At 48.7% G+C, this 27,949-nt stretch overlaps 1 protein-coding gene across 1 annotated transcript; it reads right to left on the bottom strand.

Moving 5' to 3' along the window:
• Positions 1-964: 964 nt before the first annotated feature.
• On the bottom strand, positions 965-4,499 carry LOC103306091 (adenosine receptor A3-like). Its single transcript, XM_065565138.1, has 2 exons — positions 4,106-4,499; positions 965-2,824 (listed from the first exon to the last, which is right to left on the bottom strand). The coding sequence occupies exon 2, from the start codon at positions 2,564-2,566 to the stop codon at positions 1,490-1,492; it is 1,077 nt and encodes a 358-aa protein (XP_065421210.1). The 5' UTR covers positions 2,567-2,824; positions 4,106-4,499; the 3' UTR covers positions 965-1,489.
• Between the last annotated feature and the right edge of the window lie 23,450 nt (positions 4,500-27,949).

Genomic DNA, 27,949 nt, shown 5'->3' with positions numbered 1-27,949 from the left:
AGCCCTGACTAAGGTCCCACTCTTGTGGTTAACCTTTCTCTTCGGGCTACAATAAGTTTACACTAGTTACCAACCAGTCTTCACAAAGCAAAGCATCTGTTCTTAAGGCAAAATCATTACTGAGAAAATAGATAAAAACAGTGACTGTTCCGAGATCACCCATCAGTCTTATGGGGCTGTAGCAAGCAGAAGGGTTGGAAAGACTTTGGCAAGTGTTGTGCCCCCCCGGCCCTTGGACAGAAGGTCCTGTTTGTTTGTTTGAATCATAAAGGAGGCCCCTCAGTCACCCCAAACTCAGCCTTTATATACCCAAAAGCTCTTTCTTTGCTTCCTGGAACACCCAGCCTGAACTAGTCTATGCAAACCTCCCTATGGGGTGGTACCTCTCTGGAGGTGTTTACAGCCTGAGTGATTCATCTTAATCACCCCCCCGACACACACACAGATTTGAGTTCTCAGAGGAGCTGTGGTAACCCCCACCCCCCACAGAGTTGCATACACTCTCTGGCCCACAATGAGATCTAAAACATCCATAAACTTAATACAATATGGTCCCCGAAAGAAACTGCAGGTGGTTGCAACATCTGTCCCAGTGGCATGTCAAATAGGCGTTCTACAAACAACAGCTATATAGAGCAGCACTTCATATTTCACAAAAGACTTAAAACCTCCTTCTTCCAGTAATCTTTTCCACTCTGTCAACATCAGCAAGTGCCACTTCACACCACAAGCCCCAGACTTGTACTCTCCTTTTCTTACCTGATCTGGTGTCCAGAGCTTTATCTCATCTAACAGCTGTGCCACTGTAAGCCCATTAGTGTACACATGACCTTCAAGGTAAATCCCGCCAATGCTTTATTGGTGTTATAAGAGTGTAAACGTGGGTGGTTGGGGGAAGGAGAGAAGTTGGCTCAGGAATTTTAAGCTTTTTGGGGTAGGGAAGTCTGTTTTTCCCCTAGTGGTAAAGGATCTTGCACATTTATGGCATCTCTAAAAAACATTTTAAAATTAGCAATACCAATGTAAAGGAAGTTAATTACATGGTATGGTAAATTCCTTACATTATATGGCCACCCTGTAGCTCAGCACAGAGCAGAAACATATTTCCATTCATTTCTGGAAGATTAGTGCTGTCACAAATAGTCTGAAATCATATTTTTCCCCTTCCTTGTTTATGTTTTAGCCACGTACTCCTGCAGTTTCAATCCCTGGGGTAGAAAACCCAACACTGCAAGAGTTAAACGGTTACTGAGTTATCCATACACACATAACGGTGCTGAAAAATATGGCTTTCCCCAAGATCCCAGCTCATGACATCACTCTGCAAAAATAAGTACCCTGATAAAGGCTTCCCCATCAGCCCTAGTTGGTAGGGCAGAGGTGAGCTGCTGGCACAAACCCAGATTGCACTGAATTCCTGTGGCTGCAGATGCCTGTATGATAGGAACACAGGAGTCTTCCTGGCAAAGTGTTGTGCATAGAGCTCACATCAGGCATTCTCTGGACGAAATATCTCCTTGAAAACAGCCACACAGGCTGGAGCAAAGCTGTCCCCTTCTGTGGAGCGGCTGGGGCGCTGGGAAGCAGAGTTCAGCACCGGCCTGCTGAACAGCTCCCTGACTCCTTGCCGGAACTTGGGGTCCCAGGCACTGTAGATGGCCACGTTCCAGCAGCTATTGGAGGTCAGAATCCAGAAGGCGTAGAAGGAGAACTCACACCACTGGTAGCCCAGCACAGAGCCCACCACGAAGACGGCGATAGGGCCGAAGGAGGCCGAGAAGGCAAAGGTCACGATGCCAATGGTCTTGGCTGCAGTGATGTCGGAGAAGGAGGGGCGGCTGCCGTGCTGTGCCTCACTGCCCAGCCGCCCGCGTGCCTTGCAGTACTGGTGGATGGCGGCAAAGGTGATGAAGTTGATGACAAAGGTGCCCCCCAGCAAGGATAAGTCGAAGACTGGGAAGAGCAGCATGATGTTCCAGGGGGAGCCGGGGAGATTGCCTGCTGGGAAGGCGTAGGTGCACATCTTGCTGCAGGGGTTATACTGCAAGGTGATGTCTGGGCTAGAGATCATAGGCACCACTGCCAACAAGAAGCTCATGGACCACGAGAGCAGGATGAGCCAGACCGTCCGCCGCTTGGTGATCACCACCCTCTTGTGCAGGGGCTTCAGCACCGCCACGCTCCTCTCCACCGACAGCAGGAAGATGGTCGTGATGGAGACAAAGGTGCAGCCAGCAAAGATGGGTCCAGTGATGAAGCAGGGCAAGGATGGGATAGAGCAATTGCTGCTTTCCTGCCCCATGCCAGAGGCTAGACTGCTCGCCTCCCTGTATACGGAGTAGGGCACCACAATGAGCCCCACAGCCAGGTCAGCCAGGGCCAAGGAGACTTTCAGGTAGCCCTGAGAGGTCCTGAACTGCCTGGCTTGCAGGAAGACCAGGAGGCTCACCACATTGCCCAGGATGATGGCAACAATCAGCAGGACCATGATGAAGAGCTTGCAGATCTCCCCCAGAAGAGGTGGGCTGGACAGAGTGCAATTGGGGCTGCTGCTGTTACCCAACATTGGCCAGGTTCTTCTCTTCACAAGGCAGACAGGCTGGGACAGGGTGGTGAGCGGGGCTCCCCTGGTTCTCTCCTAAGGCTCCATGGAGAAGGCTTCAGGTGCTGGTTCTCTGGCTCCTCACACACTGAGTCTCCAGAAACTTCTCCTGAGAGGCGTGAGCCATGCGCATGCAATATGCGCACGCATAGACAGGGCTGGCATGGCCAGGCTTCCTGCAGTGATCCGGAGTGTGCCCCAGAGAAGGGCCTAGACCACTTCCTGTTGGATCACAAAAACATATGTTGAGAATATGACACTGTGTGAGTCGCATGCATGCACACACACAGATTTTACCCTCGGTGAGTCGCACACACACAGATTTTACACTCAGTGAGTTACATGTACACACAGATTTTACACTCTGAGATGCGTGCACACACACACACACACACACACAGAGATATTACCAGGGCCGGCCTTAGGGTGCTGCCCAGGGCACGGTACTCAAGGGGGCGCCGTGCTAGTACCTCCTCATCTGACCTTCCGACAGCCAGTGGGGCTTAGAGGCAACGAGGCAGCTGAAGCAGCACCTGGAGAGGGTGCAGCGGGGGGCCTCTGGACCAGCCAGATAATGCCTCTGAAGCAGGAGTGCCCCTACTTCCCTGCTGCACTGCCATCTCTAGCCCCCGCTGCTTCTGCCCCCCACCCCGCCCATGGAGCTGCCCCTGACCAAGCTCAGGAGCTGGAGCCTGCCTCCTGCCTGCTGGGGGGTGGGGTGAGGGGGAGGGAAGGGGACGGTTGCTTATGTTGCAGTGTCCCTCTTCCCCAACCTTTGTACCTAGTCTCTGCTGAGCTGGGGTGCGGGTCAGGGGGAGCATGTCTGTGCTGGTGCCTCTGGGTCCAGACCCTGAATGCTCTTCTTAAAAAGACACCACACTGATACACTCACTCAGGCACACACTCCTCCAACACACAATCTCTCTCTCACACTAACACACACACTCTCCTGACACACACACACACACACACACACACACACACACACACACACACACACACACTTTTTCTCTCACAAATTCACTCCCCCCACTCTCTCTTTCTCTCTCTCACACACACAAAGTCACACACTCCCCCGACACACACACACACACACACACACACACACACACACACACACACACACACTCCCCGACACACAATCTCTCTCTCACACACACACTCCCCTATCACACACACACTGTCAAACACACTCACTCTCATTCTCTGTCTCACGCTCACTCCCCCCAAGATTCAGAGCTGGGCATACACACAAACAGAACCACTACATGAGGGTAACACACGCTGGGGTTGTACATTCAGGGACACACACACACACACACACACACACACAAAGCTCCCAGCTGTTACACTGGGACTGGGAACGTCCCGCAACACGCACATGCCAGCACTGAGCAGTCCCATTCCCTTGCTCTCCCCCACATGCCCGCGCGGATACACCCTGCAGCCCCCTCGCACACCCCGCTCGGGATCTGGCCCCACGCGCCTCTCCAGCCCCCTCACCAGCTTTGCAGGGCTTCTCCACGCCTCTCCGACAGCAGCCCGGAGCTGCGGAACGCCCCGCGGCGGTGCTCGAGCTGACGGCAGGGGCTCTCACCCTCTTCCAGCGCCAACTCTTCCCGGCGCCCCAAGAGCGCAGGAGGAGCGAGGCACAGGCGAGCGGTGCCTGGCCGAGAGCTTTCTCCTTTGCCCGGCTGCAAACAGCTCCCAGGCGCGTCCGAGCGGCAGAAGCAACTCCGGAGTTTGCACGCAGCAAGGCGCTCCAGTCAAACGGCCCCGTCTCCGCTCCCTGCTCGGCGCTGCGGCTCTGTCCAGCGCTCCCTTCCCTCTGGCCCCTGCTGCGTGCTCACACTGGGCTGCCGCGGAGCGGAGCCGGCTGCGCTTCGCGGTCCTGCCTGCAGGGCTTCAGGGCGGCGATTGCTGGAGCCTGGCTTCCCACGCGCTCGCCGTCAGCTGGCAGAGCCGCTGGGGCCCGAGCCAAGCTCACATGCAGATCGGAGCAAGCAGCCGGAGGCGTAGAGCGAAGGGGAGGTGGGGGGAGAGGTTCCGAGTCCAGCAATCTGGGGCTTGGCAGAGCTGGACAGAAAACTGGCCCCTGAGGTCCCCCAGCATTTCCCCTGGCCCCACCAGGTGAGCCACTGGAGGACAAGTCCTGGCTCCGCATTTCAAATGCTTTCCTGGAAGAAGGTGTTGGCCCAGGGTAGCTCTGCTGCTGCTGCCCAGCGGTCCCACAGGCAGGACTCACAGGCTGGGCACTTGGCCTTTCCTGAGCTTTAAATCTCTCCTCCTTGATTAGGTTGGCCTTTAGGTTTAGATTTGATGATTTTCAAACCCCCCCCCCCCCTTGGGTGGAGGGGCCAGGTTAGTTCTTTCAGGCCTCTGAGTCTATAGATCAATGCCTGGCCCTGTACAAGCAGTGCCAAGCAGCCATAAAGTTGGCATCAGCAGCTACATGGGAATTCCCACAATGTATGGGAACCCCTGCGCAGTGTGGGCCAACTTTATGCCAACCCCTTCAGCGCTTGGTATGAGGGTGTGACCAAAAGGGCCAAGGGTGGCCAGTGCATTCTGGTAATCCTCAGTCATGATGATATCCCCTCTGGGGCTATTATAGACCAGCCCAAGTTCGTGCAGCCCTGAAGCTGCTCAGGGTTGTGCCGGGGGTGACCTGGTCCTTGGTTTGCTCCAGGATAATGAGATGTAAATTTGGCTTAAAGTGATCTTTGCAGTTAACTCTTGAGTCCTGCACTGAGCCCGGGGTGGCTGGATCCCTGCCCAAGGATGGCAGGAGTTGCCAGACACTATTAGTCAGTTCTCCTTGTTCACCCACACTGCCTGTCATGATCAACTAAAGTTGTGGCTTCATCTCAAATTCATTTAACAAAATAGCATGATGACAAAAGTGCTTCTCCTGGGCAAGAGAAGCCTCCTCAAGATAGACCTATTTCCTTTAACACAGATTTTCCCCTTGCCTCAGCTCTCCATAGCTTTGGCATCATTCCTGACCCTGAACATTTCTTCTTACATCACATCTCCCATGTCTGTAATTCCCCCTCTGCAGCATTGTCCGTGTCCGCTTGACACCATCTCTACTGAAATTCTCAACCACCTCTTCAGTTTTTCTCACCTTGGCTATTGCAGTGCCGTGTTCTGTGATCTTCCCAACGTCAGTTTTTGGTGTGAGCAGAATGCCGCAACCACTGTACAGATGAAGAAGTGGGACCGTATCATCTTCACCCTCAATGCAGTCAGATTGGGATTCATTTTAGGATCCAGTTCAAATATTTTAAAACCCTCCGTGAATGTTCCCCATCCTGTTTTAAGGCTCTCGTCTTCCTCATCTCCCCTCCCCATCTCCTTCTTCTCCTTTAGCACCAGCATCCCTTTTCACAACCTTGTCACTATTGGTGCAAGAGCCTTCTCCTTTGTAGCAACTGCCACCTAACAGCTTCCCTGTATCTCTCTATTTTACTGATTCACCCTGGCAATCATACTCAGTGGGCTTCCTTCGCTCCAGTGGAGGAGTTAACAGGTTGAAAGAACAGGAGTACTTGTGGCACCTTAGAGACTAACAAATTTTATTAGAGCATAAGCTTTCGTGGACTACAGCCCACTTCTTCGGATGCATATAGAGTGAAACATATATTGAGGAGATATATATACACACATACAGAGAGCATGAATAGGTGGGAGTTGTCTTACCAACTCTGAGAGGCCAATTAAGTAAGAGAAAAAAACTTTTGAAGTGATAATCAAGATAGCCCAGTACAGACAGTTTGATAAGAAGTGTGAGAATACTTACAAGGGGAGATAGATTCAATGTTTGTAATGGCTCAGCCATTCCCAGTCCTTATTCAATCCTGAGTTGATTGTGTCTAGTTTGCATATCAATTCCAGCTCAGCAGTCTCCCGTTGGAGTCTGTTTTTGAAGTTTTTCTGTTGTAAGATAGCCACCCGCAGGTCTGTCATTGAATGGCCAGACAGGTTAAAGTGTTCTCCCACTGGTTTTTGAGTATTATGATTCCTGATGTCAGATTTGTGTCCATTAATTCTTTTGCGGAGAGACTGTCCGGTTTAGCCAATGTACATGGCAGAGGGGCATTGCTGGCACATGATGGCATATATCACATTGGTAGATGTGCAGGTGAACGAGACTCTGATGGTATGGCTGATGTGATTAGGTCCTATGATGATGTCACTTGAATAGATATGTGGACAGAGTTGGCATCAGGCTTTGTTACAAGGATAGGTTCCTGGGTCAGTGTTTTTGTTCAGTGATGTGTGGTTGCTGGTGAGTATTTGCTTTAGGTTGGGGGGTTGTCTGTAAGCGAGGACAGGTCTGTCTCCCAAGATCTGTGAGAGTAAAGTACCCAGAAGTCACCTCCTACAAGACAGGCCCAACAAAGAAAATAACAAAACACCACTAGCTGTCACCTTCAGCCCCCAACTAAAACCTCTCCAGCGCATCATCAGAGATCTACAACCTATCCTGAAAGATGATCCTTTACTCTCAACTTAACAGGTTGAGTGTCACTCTAAGGCCGTGGTTTTCAAACTGGGGTATGCAGACCCCTTGTGGTACATGAGCTCGTCAGGGGTATGCAAGAAATATCCTGTAATGGAGGACAACACACTTTATTTAGTAAGACTTGGCAAGCTAATCATAGGTATATTACGACCCTATCTCAGATGAGGGTACATGGTAGACTACATTATTTGGAAATGCAGCCTTAAAAGTTTGGAAACCACTGCTCTGAGGCAATGGAAAGCTTTGGGGGAGGGACAAGGAGGTCATGCATGGAGAAACCCTACCAAGAGCTGACTCAGGAGGGAGTTCTGGCTAAGGTTTACATCTGCTGTTTCCTAAGAATGATGGAAAACTCCAGGAAGCGTGGAGGTCTCTTGTGAGTGTGTGTTGTATTAATAACAGGACAGGCTCAACGTTTGCCCTCAGTGTCAGGATTATACAATGCCCTGAGCATTGGAGGGGCATTTTATATATAAGCAAATACAATAAAGATTAAGCCTTTGGCAAAAGAAATAATGGTTGTAATGTCTAGGGTGGTGTGTGAGCTGCTGCTGAGTAGATACTGGCTGCTACACGCTCTACAAAAAAGTAACTTTGTTCCAGACCCGCGCTCCTTGTTTTGTAAAATTCTCAGGCTTATGTTGAATATATCAGAAATGATGTAATTCTGCTGTAATAGCATATTTGTCACTGTTCTCTACTGTGACCCATCCGGTAGAAGGTCATACCTACTTACTGCAAGTGTTTATCACCGATGATTACAGCAAATTACACTTTAGAAGTGCCTGTTTGGTGGCTTACAAGCTTGCTACCTTGTTATTTATTCTCCTTTAAAGATCTCACCGTTTCTATCTCCTCTTTATTTCGATTTCCTCTGCTATCTGCCTTCCACATCCCATTTTGGTTTTATATATATACATATACATATACATATACATATACATATACATATACATATACATATACATATACATATATCTTTTGTCTGATGGAAATTGTATCTTTCTTGCAAACATGTTCTCAGAAAAGTCTTCAATGAGCTCTTCCTGAAATCTGTCATACGAGTTCTGGTTGCTTTATGGAGTTGTTATTATGAAATGGTTGTATCATGGAATGCCTCTATGTGGATGTGGAATCTACAATCTGCTGATGTGCTGTAGCATGTCTCTGCCAGATTAGGGACAATAATCTCCATGATTGTTCTGTAATCAAACAATGGGTATGCTAAGGAGGTTGCCTGAATGGAAAAACCAGTTTGACCAAGATTTTCTGAAAGGGGCTGGTGAAGTGGGGAGTGGAAAATAACCAGCAGCAAAACTAAAGAATCAGGGTTCTTATTTGTTGGTTTTGAGGTGGGGACGACACATAAAGTCGATGGACTCAGTGACACCTATGTGAAGATTTTGGCAGAATAGAGGAAGAGATGGGCATGCTTTAATTGGGGAGGAGGGTCTGGTTCAATGGAGGGACCAGCCAAGGTCAGAGAAAGTGAGCTTACGTAGACAGACTCTGTGATTCTGAAATGAAACCGTGAGCTGCAGGAAGGGAATCCTGGACACCGCAGAAGACTCTGCCCAGTCCCCAAGAACTCTCCAGACTGGTGAGGAAACTGAGGCACGGAAATGCATATTGGTGTGTTTATTATTTTTGTCGAGATCTGTCTGTCTTGTGCTGCTAAATAAAGAGTAATGGTGTCAAGAATCCTGTGCAAAGTCTCTCTGTGTGTCTGTTGGCTTTCACTATCACATATACCTAAGAGTTAAACTGGAAACCCAGAGCTCCTACACAGCTGGAGTTCTGAGAAAGCGTATGCTTAGGCTACAAAGAGAACCTGAGGGGTCAGCATTGGTTCCTGGGGTGAGGCTGTCAGGACCTCAGGGTGTCCGCTCTAAGCACAGGCTGGAGCGGGAGAGACTGTAGATTCAGAAAAAAACGCTATAGCAAGTCTAATGAAGACACTCTAAGGTGACAGGGGAGAGCTCTCCCATTGGCTTAATAACATCACTTCTGGGAGAGGCAGTAGCTATGTCAGTGGCCATCACTCCGCGGGGTGGCTTTTTCACTTACTTCAGTGTAACTATGTTGCTCAGGGGTGTGAAAAAGCCTAGTCATACCGAAGGAAGTGTCCCGAGACTCATCAGCTGTACCAAGTTACCGCCCCTGCAGTGGTCGATTATGTGCTGGTTCAAGTTGGGTTTTCCAGAGACTGACAATTTTTGAGATAAAAAGATGAGCTCAAACGGACTCATGTTAACATTATCGTTAACAACAACAGCATTCCCTGCAGCAGGTTTCATTGACTATTACAATCCCCAAACAATATTACATCTGCAGAGGAAGAACCATTTCACCAGCACAGTGCTGAGCCCTGGGAAGGCCAGAAAACAGAACACAGAGAAAGGGCCTCAGACACATGGCTTTGCTCCAGGGAATCCATTCCCAGCTTTGAGACGGAACATGACTCCAAAAGCGAGACTGATCCATGAGGTCTCTCTCAAACAGTGGAAGATGCCTTGGTGTGTGACTGCTGATGAGTGGTTGATTCCACCTCCACTACCAGATCCAGAAGCTCTTTGAAGAGCAAACTGCACTGGCACAGAATTCATGCGTGGATTTGATATAAACTGGCCAGCAGTAAGTTTAGGCTTGAATTTAGACAAAAGTTTCTAACCATCAGAGGAGTGAGGTTCTGGACCAGCCTTCCAAGGGGAGTAGTGGGGGCAAAAAACCTAACTGGTTTCAAGACTGAGCTTGAAAAGTTTATGGGGGTATGCTATGATCTGTCTTGCATGACCACCTCATAAACAAACTAGGCAAATACAACCTAGATGAAGCTACTATAAGGTGGGTGCATAAGTGGTTGGAAAACCATTTCCAGAGAGTAGTTATCAGTGGTTCACAGTCAAGCTAGAAGGGCATAACGAGTGGGTTCCTGCAGGGATCAGTTCTGGGTCCGGTTCTGTTCAATACCTTCATCAATGATTTAGATCAGAGGTTTTCAAACTGTGGCTTGGGACCCCAAAGTGGGTCCTGTTTTAATGGGGTCACCAGGGCTGGCTTAGACTTTCTGGGGCCTGGGGTTGAAGCCGAAGCCTGAGGACTTCAGCCCTGGACGGTGGGGCTCAGGTTACAGGCTCCCTGCCTGGGGCTGAAGCCTTTGGGCTTTGGCTTTGGCCCCCCACCTCGGGTGGTGGGGCTTGGGTGGGCTCAAGCTTCAGTCCCTCCTCCTGGGGCCATGCAGTAATTTTTTTTGTCAGAAGGGGTTCACGATGCAATGAAGTTTGAGAACCCCTGATTTAGATAATGGCATAGAAAGTACACTTATAAAGTTTGCAGAAGATACCAAGCTGGGAGGGGTTGCAAGTGTTTTGGAGGATAGGTTTAAAATTCAAAATGATCTGGACAAATGTTCTGAAGTAAATAGGAGGAAATTCAATAAGGACAAATGCAAAGTACTCCACGTAGGAAGAAACAATCAGTTGCACACACACAAAATGGTACGTGACTGCCTAGGATGGAGAACTGTGGAAAGGGATCTGGAGGTCATAGTGGACCACAAGCTAAATATAAGTCAACAGTGTAACACTGTTGCAAAAAAAGCAAACATCATTCTGGGATGTATTAGCAAGAGTGTTGTAAGCAAGACAAGTAATTCTTCCACTGTACTCTGCACTGATTAGACCTCAACTGGAGTATTATGTCCAGTTCTGGGCACCATATTTCAGGAAAGATGTGGACAAATTGGAGAAAGTCCAGAGAAGAGCAATAAAATGATTAAAGGTCTAGAAAATATGACCTATGAGGGAAAAATGGGTTTGTTTAGTTTGGAGAAGAGAAGACTGAGAGGGGACATGATAACAGATTTCCAGTACATAAAAGATTGTTACTAGGAGGAGGGAGAAAAATTGTTCTTCTGAACCTCTGAGGATAGGACAAGAAGCAATGGGCTTAAATTGCAGGAAGAATGGTTTAGGTTGGACATTAGGAAAAACTTCCCCACTGTCAGGGTGGTTAAACACTGGAATAAATTGTCTAAGGAGGTTGTGGAATCTCCATCATTGGAGATTTTTAAGAGCAGGTTAGACAAACACCTGTCAGGGATGATCTAGATAATACTTGGTCCTGTTCAAGTGCAGGGGACTGGACTAGATGACCTCTCGAGGTTCCGATTCTGTGATGGGACTGCCTACAATGGCATGTAGCCGATCTGCACCTGCTAGCAGCAAATATCTCCAATGGCCAGAAATGGGACACTAGATGGGGAGGGCACTGATGTCTGGCTGGTGGGTCTTGCCCACATTCTCAGGGTCTAACTGATCACCATATTTGGGTCTGAAAGGAATTTTCCCCTGGGTCAAATTGGCAGAGACCCTAGTAGTTTTTTGCTTCCTCTGCAGCATGGGGCATGCGTCACTTGCAGGTTTAAACTAGTGTAACTGGTGAATTCTCTGTAACTTGAAGTCTTTAAATCATGATGTGAGGACATCAGTGACTCAGCCAGAGGTTAGGGGTCTATGACAGGAGTGGGTGGGCGAGGTTCTGTGGCCTGCGATGTGCAGGAGGTCAGACTAGATGGTCCTGCTGGTCCCTTCTAGCCTTCAAGTCTATGCAAGGCTGCAACAACTGAACTGTGTTTAGACTGGGAGGGTGGATGGGTGGTTTACATTCGCCAGGAAAGTTTAGTAGCTGGTTTGGAAGATTTATTTAAAGGCTGCTCAGTTGTTTAGCAAAACTGAAATTCAGCCCTGTGCAGAGAGCCAGCATGAGCCGTTGGCTCCTGGTTGAAGTGGAATTTAGGACCAGCACAAAGCCTCTGCATCTGTGACAGAGTGAACTGTCCCATAGGGGGAGAAAACCCCCCAATCCTATGCAGCTGGCTCCAATGCCCAACTCTCTAAGGCTGCTGAGAGTGGGAGGGGGCAGGTCCTCTATAAGTTAGATGCAGCACAGCCTAGGGCAGGAAAGGTAACACCCAATGAGGTTGGGGTGTGGTAGGTGTGCTAAGGGGGGAGCTGCCCTAGAAAGGGTGAAATGGGGAAGCAATCTCCTTGGACAAAAGGTACAGACTTTGGAGAGAGGGGGTATAGGCTGGGCCTGCCTCCCTAGGAGACTTTGGGCTTGTATGGAAATGGGGCTGAAGACTTTGGCTGTAGATAATGGTACTGAAAACTGATTATCCACCCCACTTTTTTTTGTGTGTGTGTGTGTGTGTGCTACTATGTTATTTCTGGCTTCTTCTTTTTTCCCCCCCCTGCCATCCTCCTTGTGGTGGTCTGGTCACTCTGGCAATGGGTTGGTGACATTTGGAGCAGTGGGGTTTTGTGACTGAGCTGGGGGCTGTCTGCTAAACTCTCTGGGGCTGGTATGAATCCACCACCTCACGCATCCCTTGAGTTCCATGCAAAAATGGAGGGCTCAGTAGCACATGAGCCTGCAGCTGGTGCTTTGTGCAGGGGTAAACTTCATCCCAGAGGAATATTGCACAAGTCCTGGATTGGGCTAGGCAGACAAAGGAGTGGGAACTGTTTTCTCAGCCACACAACAGAACTGTGGCTAATGTGATTGGGAGGTGATGGAAATCAAGCCATTCATGTGATATTGATGCATTTGTATTGCCTAAACATGAAGTCTGGTCTGATTATGTGGGAGGAAAGATGGCATGGAGCTAGCTCCATAAAGGGATTCAGGTGCCTAAGTCTAAAATGTAGATCCTCAAAACTGCTGCTCAGGTGCCCCTCTAACCCTGTTGGTACCTAAATTCCCTATGTGCTTAAATTTCAGATACTAAAGTCCCTTAGGCACCTAGACCTGGTGCACACGCCCACCAGCAGAGGTTTAAGTCCTGACCCTGCCAAGCTGCTCTGTGCTTAAACCCTAGCAGAATCCTCAGCTAGGTGCTTCCCTGCCTATCCTATGTGCAGGGCCCCATCTCCGAGGTGTGTTTGGAAGCCATCTCAGAGCAGGTCTACTGGCACTGCACAAAACACATCTGAGGTGTGGGGGTAATTTCCCCTCCAGCCCAATAGCCCAGTGGGTCAAGAACTCAGCTGGGATATGGGAAACCAGTGTTCAACTCCCCACTCTGCCTGATGTGGAGCAGGGCTTTAAAGTTGGGTGGTCTTGCTGTGTTGGGCTATGGGGAATTCTGGGGTGAGTCTCTCTCAATCTGTCCTGGTGAAGTTATTCCACTTGGTATAAAATATCTCACTATTCCTTGGGTCTGTGACTGTACAGTCTAGTGGTTAGCATTCTGCCTGGCAGAGTCCCTGCTTCAATGGCTATTTAATTATTCATACGAAGTGGTGCATGCACAATTGTGATAAGTGCTCCTGCACTCAGCATGAAGATGTGGGCCTTAGCCTTTTTGCTTCCCCATCTGCAAAACTGACATGATGATTATCTGCCTCACAAGGGCGTTGAGAGAGAATTTAATAGCTGTTGTCTCTGAAGTGCTCTTAGATCTGTGGATGGAAGGTGTTCCAGAAGGACAAAGTATAGAGCCAAACATGAACCTAGTGTAAATCAACATAGTTCTATGCCAATTTGTAACAGCTGAGGATCTGGTTCAATAGCTCTTCAGTGGGTTGTGTAGATGAGGGGAGCAGATTCAGTTCTTAAATTGATCTCAGTCTGCCCTGCCTTCTGCTGTGTTCCTTTGCTCAGGCCAGGCTGTCACTAATGGCTGAATCCACACCTGAAAACCCTGTTGAGTGCTCTGCAAACCCCCATGGTGCATCTCTCCAGATATGTATTTCACCTGCCTGCTTACCAAGGCGCTGCCTGTTGGAGTGGCCAGAAACACACTGTAGCACATTTTAAAACAGCCATTTGATAAATATCTAAGAATCCTTTAACCTGACTCAGTCTGATAACTGCGATATTAATGTCCCATCTCTGTCCTCTTGTGAATGGTCTGCTCCTGCCTGGAGACAAGGGCTCAATCACCGCAATGGGGGCACCGGTGCTTCTCCGCTTCATAGATTCATAGATTATAGGACTGGAAGGGACCTCGAGAGGTCATCGAGTCCAGTCCCCTGCCCGCATGGCAGGACCAAATACTGTCTAGACCATCCCTGATAGACATTTATCTAACCTACTCTTAAATATCTCCAGAGACGGAGATTCCACAACCTCCCTAGGCAATTTGTTCCAGTGTTTAACCACCCTGACAGTTAGGAACTTTTTCCTAATGTCCAACCTAGACCTCCCTTGCTGCAGTTTAAACCCATTGTTTCTGGTTCTATCCTTAGAGGCTAAGGTGAACAAGTTCTCTCCCTCCTCCTTATGACACCCTTTTAGATACCTGAAAACTGCTATCATGTCCCCTCTCAGTCTTCTCTTTTCCAAACTAAACAAACCCAATTCTTTCAGCCTTCCTTCATAGGTCATGTTCTCAAGACCTTTAATCATTCTTGCTGCTCTTCTTTGGACCCTTTCCAATTTCTCCACATCTTTTTTAAAATGCGGCGCCCAGAACTGGACACAATACTCCAGCTGAGGCCTAACCAGAGCAGAGTAAAGCGGAAGAATGACTTCTCGTGTCTTGCTCACAACACACCTGTTAATACATCCCAGAATCATGTTTGCTTTTTTTGCAACAGCATCACACTGTTGACTCATATTTAGCTTGTGGTCCACTATAACCCCTAGATCCCTTTCTGCCGTACTCCTTCCTAGACAGTCTTTTCCCATTCTGTATGTGTGAAATTGATTTTTCCTTCCTAAGTGGAGCACTTTGCATTTGTCTTTGTTAAACTTCATCCTGTTTACCTCAGACCATTTCTCCAATTTGTCCAGATCATTTTGAATTATGACCCTGTCCTCCAAAGTAGTTGCAATCCCTCCCAGTTTGGTATCATCTGCAAACTTAATAAGCGTACTTTCTATGCCAATATCTAAGTCGTTGATGAAGATATTGAACAGCACCGGTCCCAAAACAGACCCCTGCGGTACCCCACTCGTTACACCTTTCCAGCAGGATTGGGAACCATTAATAACAACTCTCTGAGTACGGTTATCCAGCCAGTTATGCACCCACCTCATAGTAGCCCCATCTAAATTGTATTTGCCTAGTTTATCGATAAGAATATCATGCGAGACCGTATCAAATGCCTTACTAAAGTCTAGGTATACCACATCCACAGCTTCTCCCTTATCCACAAGACTCGTTATCCTATCAAAGAAAGCTATCAGATTGGTTTGACATGATTTGTTCTTCACAAATCCATGCTGGCTGTTCCCTATCACCTTACCACCTTCCAAGTGTTTACAGATGATTTCCTTAATTACTTGCTCCATTATCTTCCCTGGCACAGAAGTTAAACTAACTGGTCTGTAGTTTCCTGGGTTGTTTTTATTTCCCTTTTTATAGATGGGCACTATATTTGCCCTTTTCCAGTCTTCTGGAATCTCTCCCGTCTCCCATGACTTTCCAAAGATAATAGCTAGAGGCTCAGATACCTCCTCTATTAGCTCCTTGAGTATTCTAGGATGCATTTCATCAGGCCCGGGTGACTTGCAGGCATCTAACTTTTCTAAGTGATTTTTAACTTGTTCTTTTTTTATTTTATCCGCTAAACCTACCCCCTTCCCATTAGTATTCACTATGTTAGGCATTCCTTTAGACTTCTCGGTGAAGACCGAAACAAAGAAGTCATTAAGCATCTCTGCCATTTCCAAGTTTCCTGTTACTGTTTCTCCGTCTACACTAAGCAGTGGGCCTACCCTGTCTTCGGTCTTCCTCTTGCTTCTAATGTATTGATAAGCACCCCACAAATTCATGCAGCTGAGGTTTTGTGACCCCATAATTTTGCAGTGGGAAGGCACATGCATCAGATTGTGCTGGAAGTGTGAGTGAATTTGCAATGGATTGAGAGGCTCTCTCCTTAGAGTCTATTGCATACCCACCTGCTAACATACACTGTAGACTGGATGAGACACACAGAATCCTGCCTCCAGCTGTGGTGAATACTTAATGCTTCAGAGAAGTGACAAGAGACATCATAGTGCACCTGACCCATTGAGCAGCACTGCTGAGTGGGTATAAGAATGCCCATGGCAATCAGTTGGCTCACAGAATGATGGGATTTGATTACTTTCACTCAAATACAGTGTTTTTCACCAGGTAAAATGCCTCACTAATGCCTCCAGCTCACCCTCTGGATACCAATTGGGATATAGATACAATGGACCTCCATTCTAGAGAGCAGATCTGTTTGTTGGCCGGGAACCTGCCTGATGACTGGTATTCAAGTAACCTGCACCCCTGCTAAAACCTGCAGGTGCAGCGTTGGGCTTCTGTAGGGGGTGCTACCCAGGAGAAGCTGCAGTGCTAAAAGAGCTGGGAACAGGAGGAAGGGTCTTCTGACCCCCTGTAATGTGGGGATCTGGTTGGATTGCCTTAGATCAGCTTCCCACAAGCTGTCCAGCCTTGCCTGGTTAAGTCTGTCTTGGTCTCTCTGCCCTTCAGCTTTTAAAAAAGTATTAATTTATATTGCAGCAGCTGATCTGGGCCCTTCTCATGCTTGGTGTACAAGCCAATGATGCCAAGAGGGCTCCATCTCACAGGGCTTGCATTCCAAGTATGAGACAAGAGAACAGGTGGATTTAACAAATCAGTCACACTGTCAACATTCAATTTACCTGCACTCCAGCTAATTCAGTTGCTGCCAGCTGGAATTAGGTCTCAGATAGGCATGGGATGTTTTTCAGGCTACCCTGACCAATTCCTTCATCTGCTATTTACTGACCTGTGGATTTAAAATATCAGGGGGTAGCCGTGTTAGTCTGTATCCACAAAAACAACAAGGAGTCCAGTGGCACCTTAAAGACTAACAGATTTATTTGGGCATGAGCTTTCATGGGTAAAAAACCACTTCTTTAAATGCATGGAGTGAAAATTACAGATGCAGGCATTATTATACTGACACATGAAGAGAAGGCATTTAAAGGCATTTGTACTTTAATTCTAGTACTGATCACCCTGTTTTTGTTTTGCTTGTTTTCATGTAATATGATTCTTGTAGGGCTCCTGCAGGTGTTGATGTATGGGAGGCAGGCCAGATTTAAAGGGATTTAATAAATAGAAAGGTTTCAGATAGGGTTACCATATTTGAACTTTCAAAAAAGAGGACACTCCGGGGGGGTGGTAACCCTGCCCCCTAGCCACTCCCTCCCACTTCCCGCCCCCTGACTGCCCCCCACAGAACCCCCAACCTATCCAACCCCCCTGCTCCTTGTCCCCTGATTGCCCCCTCCTGGGACCCCTGCCCCTAACCACCCCCTGGGACCCCACCCCCTATCTAAACCTCCCTTATTCTTGTCTCCGACTGCCCCCTCCTGAGACCCTCCCACCCTAACTGCCCCCCTAGGAGCCCACTCCCTACCTGTCCCCTGACTGTTCTGACTCCTATCCACACCCCTGCCCCTGCCAGATCCCCGGGACTCCCACGCCTATCCAACTGCTGCCTGTCCCCTGACTGCCCCCCCCCGAACCCCCAACCCATCTAACCCTCCCTGTCCCCTGACTACCCCAATCCCTCTCCACACTCCTGCCCCCTAACATGCCCCCCCTGACCCATCCAACCCTCTCCCTGTCCCCTGACTGCCCCGATCCCTCTCCACACCTCTGCCCCCTGACAGACGCCCCAGAACCCCCACCCCATCCAACCCCCCTGCTCCCTGTCCCTTGACTCGCCGTGCTCCCTGCCCCACCCCACCCCAGCTCACCTCCGCTCTGGCTCTGCCCGCTCTGCTGAGCGCGCAGCTGCCCCACTTCTCTGCGCCCCCCCTCCCCCCGCTTGCCTCGAATCAGCTGTTCGGTGGCAAGCCTGGGAGGGAGGGGGTGAGAAGCGGAGCGGCGCGGCTGCGCGCTCAAGGCAACAGGCAGAGGCAGAGCGGAAGTGAGCTGGGGCGGGAAGCGGTTCCCCTGCGCCCGCCCCCCGTTATCTGTTGCGGGCAGCCCACCCCACGCCCCCTACCCCAGCTCACCTCCGCTCTGCCACCTCCCCTGAGTGCTCCGCTTCTCCCCCCTCCCTCTCAGGCTTGCCGCGCAAAAGTCTGTGAGGGGGGTGGAGGGGAAAAGTGTCGCGCCCGGGGGAGGGGGCGGGGCCTGGGATTTGGGGAAGGGGTTGGAATGGGGGTGTGGAAGGGGGTGGAGGCGGGGGCGGGGTGCGAGCACCCACTGGTTCCGGAGCCTATGCCCCGCACAGCGCTGCCGGCGTGCTGAAGCTGCAGGGGAGGGGGAGAAGCAGGGGAGGAGCTTTTGCTGCTGGAGATGCCCCAAGTGAGCGGCTCAATCCGGCGCGGCTGCCCTGTCAGCCGCTTTTGGGTCTTTAAATAGCCGTCCGGGGGGAATTTGTAAAAAGCTAAAAATGTCCGGGATTTCCCCCTGGACGGCTATTTAAAGACCCGAAACCCGGACGTATGGTAACCCTAGTTTCAGAGTAGCAGCCGTGTTAGTCTGTATCTGCAAAAAGAATGAGGAGTACTTGTGGCACCTTAGAGACTAACAAATTTATTTGAGCATAAGCTTTCGTGGGCTACAGCCCACTTCTTCGGATGCATAGAATGGAACATATATAAATAAATAGAAAGTAGCTGGGAGAACCTCTACAAAGGCTGCCACGCTGTTCTAATCTTCAGTCATGGCCCTTAGGGAAGCATCACCTGTGGGCTGTGAGATCTCCGGGCAAAAGAGCAAAACTTCCGATCCCACATGTAATCAGGAAGTGCAGAGATGCACCAAGATGATGAATTCTCTTATGGTGAAGATTTGATCTGGTTATTGTGTCCAAGGCAGTTTTCCCACCCTGGGCTAGGAATGATCTGTGACATTCACAGTCGCTGTAAGGTAGGTTTAACTTGCATTCCTAACTATTTCTGAAAGAATTTCTTTTCATGTCCCCAGAAATATTCCTGACCCCTGAAAGGATTAGAGCTGTCAAAATTAATTATACTCATTAAATGCTCTAACTCCCCCAGTTTGCAGTTGAAGTTGAACTACTGATGTGAAATTACAGATGCATTTGTCATTTTCCCCAGATAAATTTTGATTCATGACTCTCAGACATTCCAGATCAGAGCAAACTATTAAATAGACTAGGTCACTTTAGCTTTGCATTTGAAGCCTACTAGTTACTTTTCATGTCTTGTCCCTCCACCGTTAAACAAAAGGTGGTACAGCTTTCCAGCTGTGAAAAGAGAACACCCAATTGCCCCTGTGCATTTTATATCTTGTTTTAAATGCTTACAGATTTTATATGAATTTTTGGAGTCCAGGATCCACCTTGCTGGGACGTGGGAGATTGGGGGAGGAGGGAATTAACAAATGCTTGCATAATGTCGGTAACCATGGGACCTGATACCTAGCTATGGGTTATCCTTGCTCAGATGGAGTCTGATCCAAACCCCAGGGAAGTCAATAGACTCCTATTAATTTCAATGGGTTTTGGATCTGGTCCATGCAATGCTGAATGAATTGGATCGGGATGGGATTTCTCCTAAGGCAGTATTAGTAGCCATCTTATTTAGTTTCCCTCATCTTCCTCTTCTGTGTCAAGCTAATCAGATGTGTGTATCCCATTTGACGCATCTCCTACACTTGTACGGTAGGGCATAAGGAGACTGATGCTTTTCAAGTTAACGGTTCCTCTTTTGTTCTGATTCAGCTCACCATCATCCCTGCAGCATATGCAGGACATCTTTACCACCACATCCACTCTTGTCTTGTATGGAATAACCTACATTTATTATTGGTATGTTACAATAGGACCAAGAGGGCCTATGTTGCAATTAAACACCTGCTGCTGGCATGTGTCAGCTGGCTCGGCTGCAGGGCTGTGAAATTGCAGTGTAGACACGTGGGCTTCTGCTCCAGGACCCTCGCCTCTTGTGGGATCCTAGAGCTTTAGCTCCATCTTGAGCCTGACTGTTGAATTCCCCCCCCCCATGTTAAGTTCTCCTCACACCTTCTGTGGGTCATCTCGATTATCACGTCAAAGTTTTTTCTTCTGCTGCTACTGATAGCTCATCTCAATTGATTGGCCTCTTACAATTGGTATGCGTACTTCCACCTTTTCATGTTCTCTGTATGTATAAATATCTTCTGTCTGTGTGTTCCACTCTATGCATCCGAAGAAGTGGGCTGCAGCCCACAAAAGTTTATGCTGAAATAAATTTGTTAGTCTCTAAGGTGCCACAAGTACTCCTGTTCTTTTTACACCACAATAGTACAGCCCCGTGAACCAGAGCCAGTGGACCCAGGCCAGCTGCACCCAGAGGCACCCATCAGGCTTGGTGCTCTATTGCACCAGTCATTGTACAGACATGGTCCTTGCCCTGAATATCTTCCCGTTCTGCATTTCATTAGTCAGCTTCATAACAATGAATTTATCTCCCATGATGGCCAGTGACTCACAAGCCAGTAAGCATCCCCTTGTAATGAAGAGCACTGAGATGATGCATTCTATATGTCATGCATGCCTGTGCATCACTCTTATACATTCAGTTTTTGTCTAACAATGCAGGAGGTCTCGAATGCTGAGGTCTCTGCAAGGCATTACAGCATTGTGCTCTCACTGCTGATTTGCTGCACGCCTGAGTCCCCATTACTACTGGCAACAGTTTAACAAAGAGTTTAATGAAGATGTTTCCCGACTGCCTGTGCTTGCTCTGAGTTTTGTTTTGCAGCTTCAACATATTGCCAGTTCCACACAATGCATTGAGCTCTTATTATTAATGGACGCTATTTTAGTTGTCCTTAAAGTGCACAAATAATAGCATTGCTTCAAGCCCAGCTGTGCACAGGCATCCTAGGCACTCAGCTCTGCCTGTGCAGTGTCCTGACTCCTAGCACTTCCTGTCATTGCAGTCCTGGGAGGGACCTCTCACAGCTGGGCTAATGCATCTTAGCCCTGACCTGCCCCAATGGCCTAGTCCTGTTGCTCCCATGCTTTTTCGAATGCACCTCTGGCCTGTTCTACAGCCTCACTCTGGCTTGGCCTGAGAGTAATTTTCAGGTTGTGATGTGACAGATTGCAGCTACATGCAGTACCTTTAGGGGAACACATTGCATTAAGTTTGTGAATCATGGTGGGATTGTATGTGTAATTGTGTTCTACCCCGTGGGGGGTGAGTTACTTCAGGAACTAAAGCCATGGGGGTGACTAAGGGGAATCACTCACACTAGAAACACCTCCAGAGGTGACTGACTGCACCCTTATATTCACACCTTACACACCATTGTAATAATGTTTGTACAAAATATGCCTTGTGGGGTATCATTTGAAAATTAAACACTTGCTGGCCAATAATGCCATGGTGAAAAGTGTGTAGCAACATAATGTGCAGAGTTATGAATTCTCCCTGAATGATATTGGTTCAAGCCCACATAGCCCTGATTAGAAGGGTCAAGCAGGTCTTCAACAACGCAGTGTGTTTATCTAAGTTTACATCTAAGTTGTAAACAGGGTAATCAGACAGCGAGACTGGGAACCTGTGGTAAGAACTTCACTTTGAACCACGTCTAGTTCAAGCTTAGAAAGTGTTTTAGCTTGATTTCTCTTGTAACCATTTCTGACTTATACTTAGACTCATTTAAAATCTCTTTGTAGTTAAACTTAGTTTTATTCTTTAATTAAAATTAATCTGGTATTATGAATTGTTTAAGGGGATCAGTATACAGTTTGCTACCATAGAGAGCCAACAGATCTGATATATCTGGACTGTCCAGGAAAAGGCTGGACCGTGCAGAGCATGTTTTTTCGCTTGTTTTTTTATGGGGGTGGGGAGATCCAGGACTGGGAGTGTGTTGGGATCATCCCGCAAGTAGTAATCAAGGTGGTTGGAAGCCAGTGTGTGGCTGCCATTTGCCAACAGGCTGCTGGGCTCAGAGTGGCTGGACCAGGGCTATGACTATACACTGACACTCGGGAGTAGGGCGACCAGACAGCAAGTGCGAAAAATCGGGACGGGGGTGGGGAGTAATAGGATCCTATATAAGAAAAAGACCCAAAAATCGGGACTGTCCCTATAAAATCGGGACATCTGGTCACCCTACTCGGGAGTGACCTGCATGCTGTTTGTGAATAGCCCAGGTTGGGACCTACAGCAGAAAAGCATTGTGAGGGACCCCAGGTTGCAGGACAAGTGGTGACCCAGCCCCTCACTGGTCTGGATTGCAGCCTGGTGTGTCAGAGGTTCCACACCTTGGAGACAGTCTCACATACAGGTTCTAACTGGGTTTCCAGAGACTATGGGTATGTGTACACTACCCGCCGGATCGGTGGGTAGCAATCGATCCAGGGGGATCAATTTATCGCGTCTAGTCTAGACGTGATAAATCAACCCTCCCCCCAAGCGCTCTCCCATCAACTCCTGTACTCCAGCACCATGAGAAGCGCAGGCTGAGTCGACGGGGGAGCAGCAGCAGTTGACTCACGGCAGTGAAGACACCGTGGTAAGTCGATCTAAGTAAGTCGACTTCTGCTACGTTGTTCACGTAGCTGAAGTTGTGTAACTTAGATTGATTTCCCCCCCCCCCCCAGTGTAGACCAGGGCTAAGAAAACAACTTTTGGCTTAAAAAAACAACTCTGCTTAAACTGACTCAGGGGTTTCTGTCTGATCCAGCAAGTGGACAGGGCCTTCTGTCCAAAGGACCTAACCCTTCTGGAAGGGTTGGAAAGACTTTGACCTACAAGGGCCCCATAAGACTGATAAGCTTTTAGCATGTGTAGAGGAATTTCTATTGATTTTATTTGCTCTGTAATGCTATCCCCTTAAGAATAAAGGCAAAGCCTGGCTTTGGAGGAGATGTGACACTAGTAACTACTGGCAATAGACTGTGCCTAGTCCACAGGGAGAAAGCAACCCCTAGGTGCTGACCACTAGGCTGATATGCTGTGATATTCCTAGCAAGCCTAAGACGGAGCTGTGCAGCTTTAAAACCCCCAGTCAGAAGGAGGAGAGAGATGGGGGTTGGGTGCCCTGAGGGGACCCCAGTGAGGGAATACTGTGATGCAGTTACCCTGAAAACTGACAGGTGGGTGGTTTTGGTAAGAAAGGGGAATTGGTTGAGACCATCTCACTGATTCTTTTCTTTTCTTAAAAAAAAATGTTTTGTCTAATATTACAGATAAAGATCTAGTAAAGGATGGGTTTGTCCTGGAAAAATAAAAATACTGCTGTATACTGGTGCAGCCCGGTCAACAGAGCAGATACCCTAACAACCCCTCTAAAAGTGACCTGAAATAGCTTTTTCTGATGGACGGCTATCACAGGACTTCACACGCTGTCCCCCCAAGGAAAGCTCAGTTTCTCCTTTCCAGTACTATAAAGCTTCCATTGCTACCCCTGTGGAGTCACAAACTTTTTAGACCATGAATATTGCCCACACTGACTCCCTTACAGGGAGAGGGGGAATGGGCGGGGGGGAGGGAAGATGAGTGCTCAGGTGTTTCTACACTAATAAAGACATACTAAATTAAGTCAAACATAGGGAATTGAGTAGCTGACTATTTAAAACTAAGATCCTGCTTGATTATTTTAAGCACTTAATTACTCTTTGTACAGTTAGTATCACCTAATAAGGGGATAGCTCTGTGGAGGGAGAAAGTATTATGTAGAACACCTTACAGGTATTGGGCCAGATTCTCAGGAGCTGTCACTTGGCATAGCACTGCCTTGCTCAAGAGCCATACACCAGATGAGAATCTGGCCCAGTGTAAGGACCTCCTACCCTGAAGCTCACTGAGGCAACTGCTCTTTCAATTAGAAGCCCCCAATGCCGCTTTACATGTGTATTTGCTGATGGGGAAATAGTCAAAACCGCTCCCATTCATTATGGCAAATTAATTTAGCAAAATAATCAAGATCAAAAAAGGCAGGAGCCGTTTGCACAATAACAGGAAACGTCATGACAAAAGAACTACTTCATAGCGTGATTGTAATGGAACGGTCCCCTGGTAACGGCTTTGCAGTGATGATCATACACTTCGACGTGGCCATGCAACATGTACATGAGGTATTAGGAGAAATGCAGTGTCTTCCCCTTTTCCTAGCCCCTCGCTCTTCTTTCCATTATTTCCCAGGGGGAAATCTTGACCCTGTCAGTAGGTGGGCCTGGAGCTAAGGGGCAGCCCACCTTCGCACCCACAGATGGACCTACAAGGGCCAGGAACTCTTGGCTGTAGCCATGAGTTGCTCTGTGGCTGCACAACCTCCCCCCTCCCCCCAACCAAGGTAGCCTATGGCTTTGCCCCTGCTCCCTATCCCTAGATATGGCAGTGAGGTGTCTGGCATTCTTGTGGGGGTGGGTGGAGTCTCTGCAGCTGACTGACAGCTGGGGAGACACCAGAACTGCCCCAGTTCTGCTGCCCAGGAGTGGTAGGATGCCAGGAGTGTATGTAAGGGATGGGGAGCGCTCCCACAAAACAACATGCTGCTAGAGGGTCCACTTCTACACAAATCGTCCTGCCCTGCCCTTCAACCCTACCGAGGAGGAATCATGGCCACCTAGGCAGCTATAGCCCTTCCCCCCATGGAGTTCCAAAACATCCAACTGCATTGCTCAGACTGGTCCTGGGTCCAGCACCGGTTACCCTCAGCCAGGAGTCCAAGCACCTCCGATGCACTGATTGAGATGCACTGTGCTCAAGCCACACCGACAAGTCCTTGGGAGTGCTTAGCCATGAACACAGGCTGGTCATTCCAGCGATGGGAAGAATTCTGCCCTGGGCAGCTGGGGGTTCGGGGGTAGGCGGGGGCGTGTGTGTGAAACCTTGTTTTTCTCCTGCTTCGCTGTGATAAAGTGCTTTCCTCTGGCTCCTCACCAAGCAGCAGTTACCACTGGCAACAATCACCGAAGCATTGTCTGTGGGGTGGGAGGGGAACTGGCCTGAAAGTTAAGTCAACAAAAAAGATCCACCATGATGCTAGACTAAAACAGCAATGGGGGGTGCTGCTTGACAACGTCCTGTGCCATGGGGAACGTGGGCATGCAACTGGAAGGGCTCAGTCGGGCACAGCGTGTGGTGCCCTTGCCTCTGGGACACGGGGTTCTTCAAGCCCTGCACTGTGAGGGGGGGGGGGTCCACCCGCTCTGCTGACACTGAGCTGGCAGGAGATGTGGCTCTATTGAAGGTGCTGCCCTTTGCAAAGGCAGAAGCTCAGTACTTGGTCCTGCTAGTGAAGGCAGGGGGCTGGACTCAATGACCTTTCAAGGTCCCTTCCAGTTCTAGGAGATAGGATATATCCATTAATTTATTTATTTTATTTATTAAGCACGAGGCTGCTGCAGGTTGAGCCTAGATCCAAGGCTCTGGCAACTTGAGATCCTCAGTGGTCCAGTTACTTTATGAATGGACTATGGCTGTGGCAGATGGGTTTAAAACCAACCCCTTGGCTGCTGCCTTGCTTGGTCTGTTACAGGGTGATTCAGACAAGTTGAGCCTCCTGGGGGAAAGTCCTGATCTTGTGTGTTCCCTTCTGGGAGTCTGAATCTCCTGGGGAAACAAGGAGGCTTATACAGGAAGGGGAGTTGGGGGCAAAATGCTCTCCACAACACTCTGAGGCCTGGATCCACAAAGGGACTTAGGGGCCTAGAAAATCACAAGAACAACACTGCAATCCACACAGCCTGCGGTAGGCGTGTAGGCTCCTGTACAACGAACAGAGAGAGAGGCGCCTTACGATGTGATCTGCACACGCCAGCACACTAGCTGGGGAGCCGCCTAAGCTAGCCAATGAGAGATGCTGATGAGGGTGTGTTCTCAGCCCTGCTTCTCTCTGAGTTCGGCTGCAGGGAGGTGACTGATGATCCACTAATGGAAACCCGCTGCCTGGTGCCAGGCAGGGTAGGAACCAGAGTTCGTTCCTGTCTGAATGAGTCAGGCACTGGCCTCACTAGAGGCAAAAGAGGAGGTGGTGACCTTTATAACTTTAGCCCCGTGATTAGGGCCATCCCTTGAGAAGTGGGAGACCTTATCCAGTAGGTGGCCTCTGAGCAAGCCGACCAGATTGTGGCCCATGGGTGAGCTTGGTGGAAGAGTACCTATCTCCCCCGGGTTCGTGGATCACTCTGGGTTTAGCTGCGAGGTAAGTGTCCAGGCAGCCAGAGGGAAACAGCAGTGCCCGCCTAGAGGCAAAACCTAGGTGCCTAGGGAACTTTTACAGTGAAAATTGAGACACTGAGTGAGTTTAGGTGTCCACAGGGTTCAGTGGCAGCCAAGCAGGGCCGGCTCCAGGCACCAGCGCAGCAAGCAGGTGCTTGGGGCGGCCAACGGAAAGGGGCGGCATGTCGGGTTCTTTGGCGGCAATTCGACAGCGATTCCGTCAGTCCCTCTCGGAGGGAAGGACCTGCGCTGAATTGCTGCCGAAGAATGAAGCGGTGGTGGTAGAAGTGCCGATCGTGGCTTTTTTTTCTTTTTATTTTTTTTCCCGCCACTTGGGGCGGCAAAAACCCTGGAGCTGGCCCTGCAGCCAAGCAGGTGTTTTGTGGATCATGGGGGTACCTAAAGCCCAGACTTAAGCACCGACACCTCTATGAAGCTTTGTGGATCTGGACCCTAATCTCTATGGTCTCCACTACCTTGCTGCAGCCTCTGAAAACAGACAGTTTTCTTCTCCCTGCCTGCCTGAAAACAAATCAAGAACCAATGCTATGTATGTGCTGCACTTCCACGCAGAAGGCAGCCTGCCTGTGTTCTAGGGGGTTGCAGATGAGGGGCACTTCTACAGTGAGGGTCATGCAGGGCTTTCTCTTCTCTCTCATGGGCTGGATTTTTAGTGTCGCTGAGTTCCCCAAGCTCCTACTGGCTTTAAGTAATGCCTTGAGCAGCACTTCAGCTAGCCCTAAAAGGGCATCCTTGGCCATTTGTGCATGGAAAGTCCATCATTAATTTAAATTAAATGTTGTGCCAGATAGGTCCTTGTTTCCATTCCTTTGAATCCAGCATTTGCTGGTGCCTGTCCATGGCAAATGCCACAACATGACCATGTAATGCCCATGGCAGTGGTTACTTTGGAAACAACCCCACTAGGTAGTAGGTGATTTATGGGAATATCTGACTGAACATATGACAGCATGTCCTAAATGCTGCTGCTGAGGTCTATAATCTTCTGGGACCCTCACTGTTCGGGGTGGGATATTTACATAGGAGCAGCCACAGCACAAACTGTGCAATAATTTGGAAGGCCTCCACAGAATTGCTTTCTCCGTGTTGTGCTTTTTAATGCACCAATGTCTCAAACTGGCAAACACTAAAGGCTCTATAGCAGTGGTTCCCAAACTGGGGTTTGCAAAATGTTACAGGGGGTTCTCGGGGGAAAAAAATCCCTAATGGCGGACAGAGCTGTCCCTAGGGACCCAGACCCCAGGCACCATGGGGCCAGCAGCCTGGAGTCCCTGGACTTCCAAGAGCTAAGCAGACCAAAGCAAGCATATCTATCACACTGAGGAGATTTAAACTTCAAGACTCCTTATAAGAAATGGAAAGGGAGGTGGATATTTTTTGCTGTTTTTAAAATTAAATAGGCAGCTAGTATAGTTTTTAAAATTATGATGAAGAACAAGTTTAAGCTTTGTTGTAACGTGCGTTGTTTGCCTGGACTGCTCAAGACCTGAATGCTTGTGTAGGAGAAACTCTTTAGGTTGGCTTCTTAAATATCTTCATGCTGGTTTCACAGCTGATACTCCTTGATGAAACATAGCCTGTTATAAAGACAAGGCTGCTTATTCAAAGTGATACAAGCTACGAAAGTGAGATCTTGGAAGAGTGTTGCCATTTTCATAATGTAATAAAAATACTGTAATGATTAATAA

Source organism: Chrysemys picta, chromosome 13, assembly GCF_011386835.1.
Source record: "Chrysemys picta bellii isolate R12L10 chromosome 13, ASM1138683v2, whole genome shotgun sequence".
NCBI lineage: Eukaryota > Metazoa > Chordata > Testudines > Emydidae > Chrysemys > Chrysemys picta.
Note: the sequence above shows the minus strand (reverse complement) of the source record. Positions and strands in the feature narration are given on the sequence as shown.

Bases quoted from the DNA above. Each gene is read 5' to 3' on its own strand.
- LOC103306091 (XM_065565138.1), bottom strand. From the start codon at position 2,566: ATGTTGGGTAACAGCAGCAGCCCCAATTGCACTCTGTCCAGCCCACCT.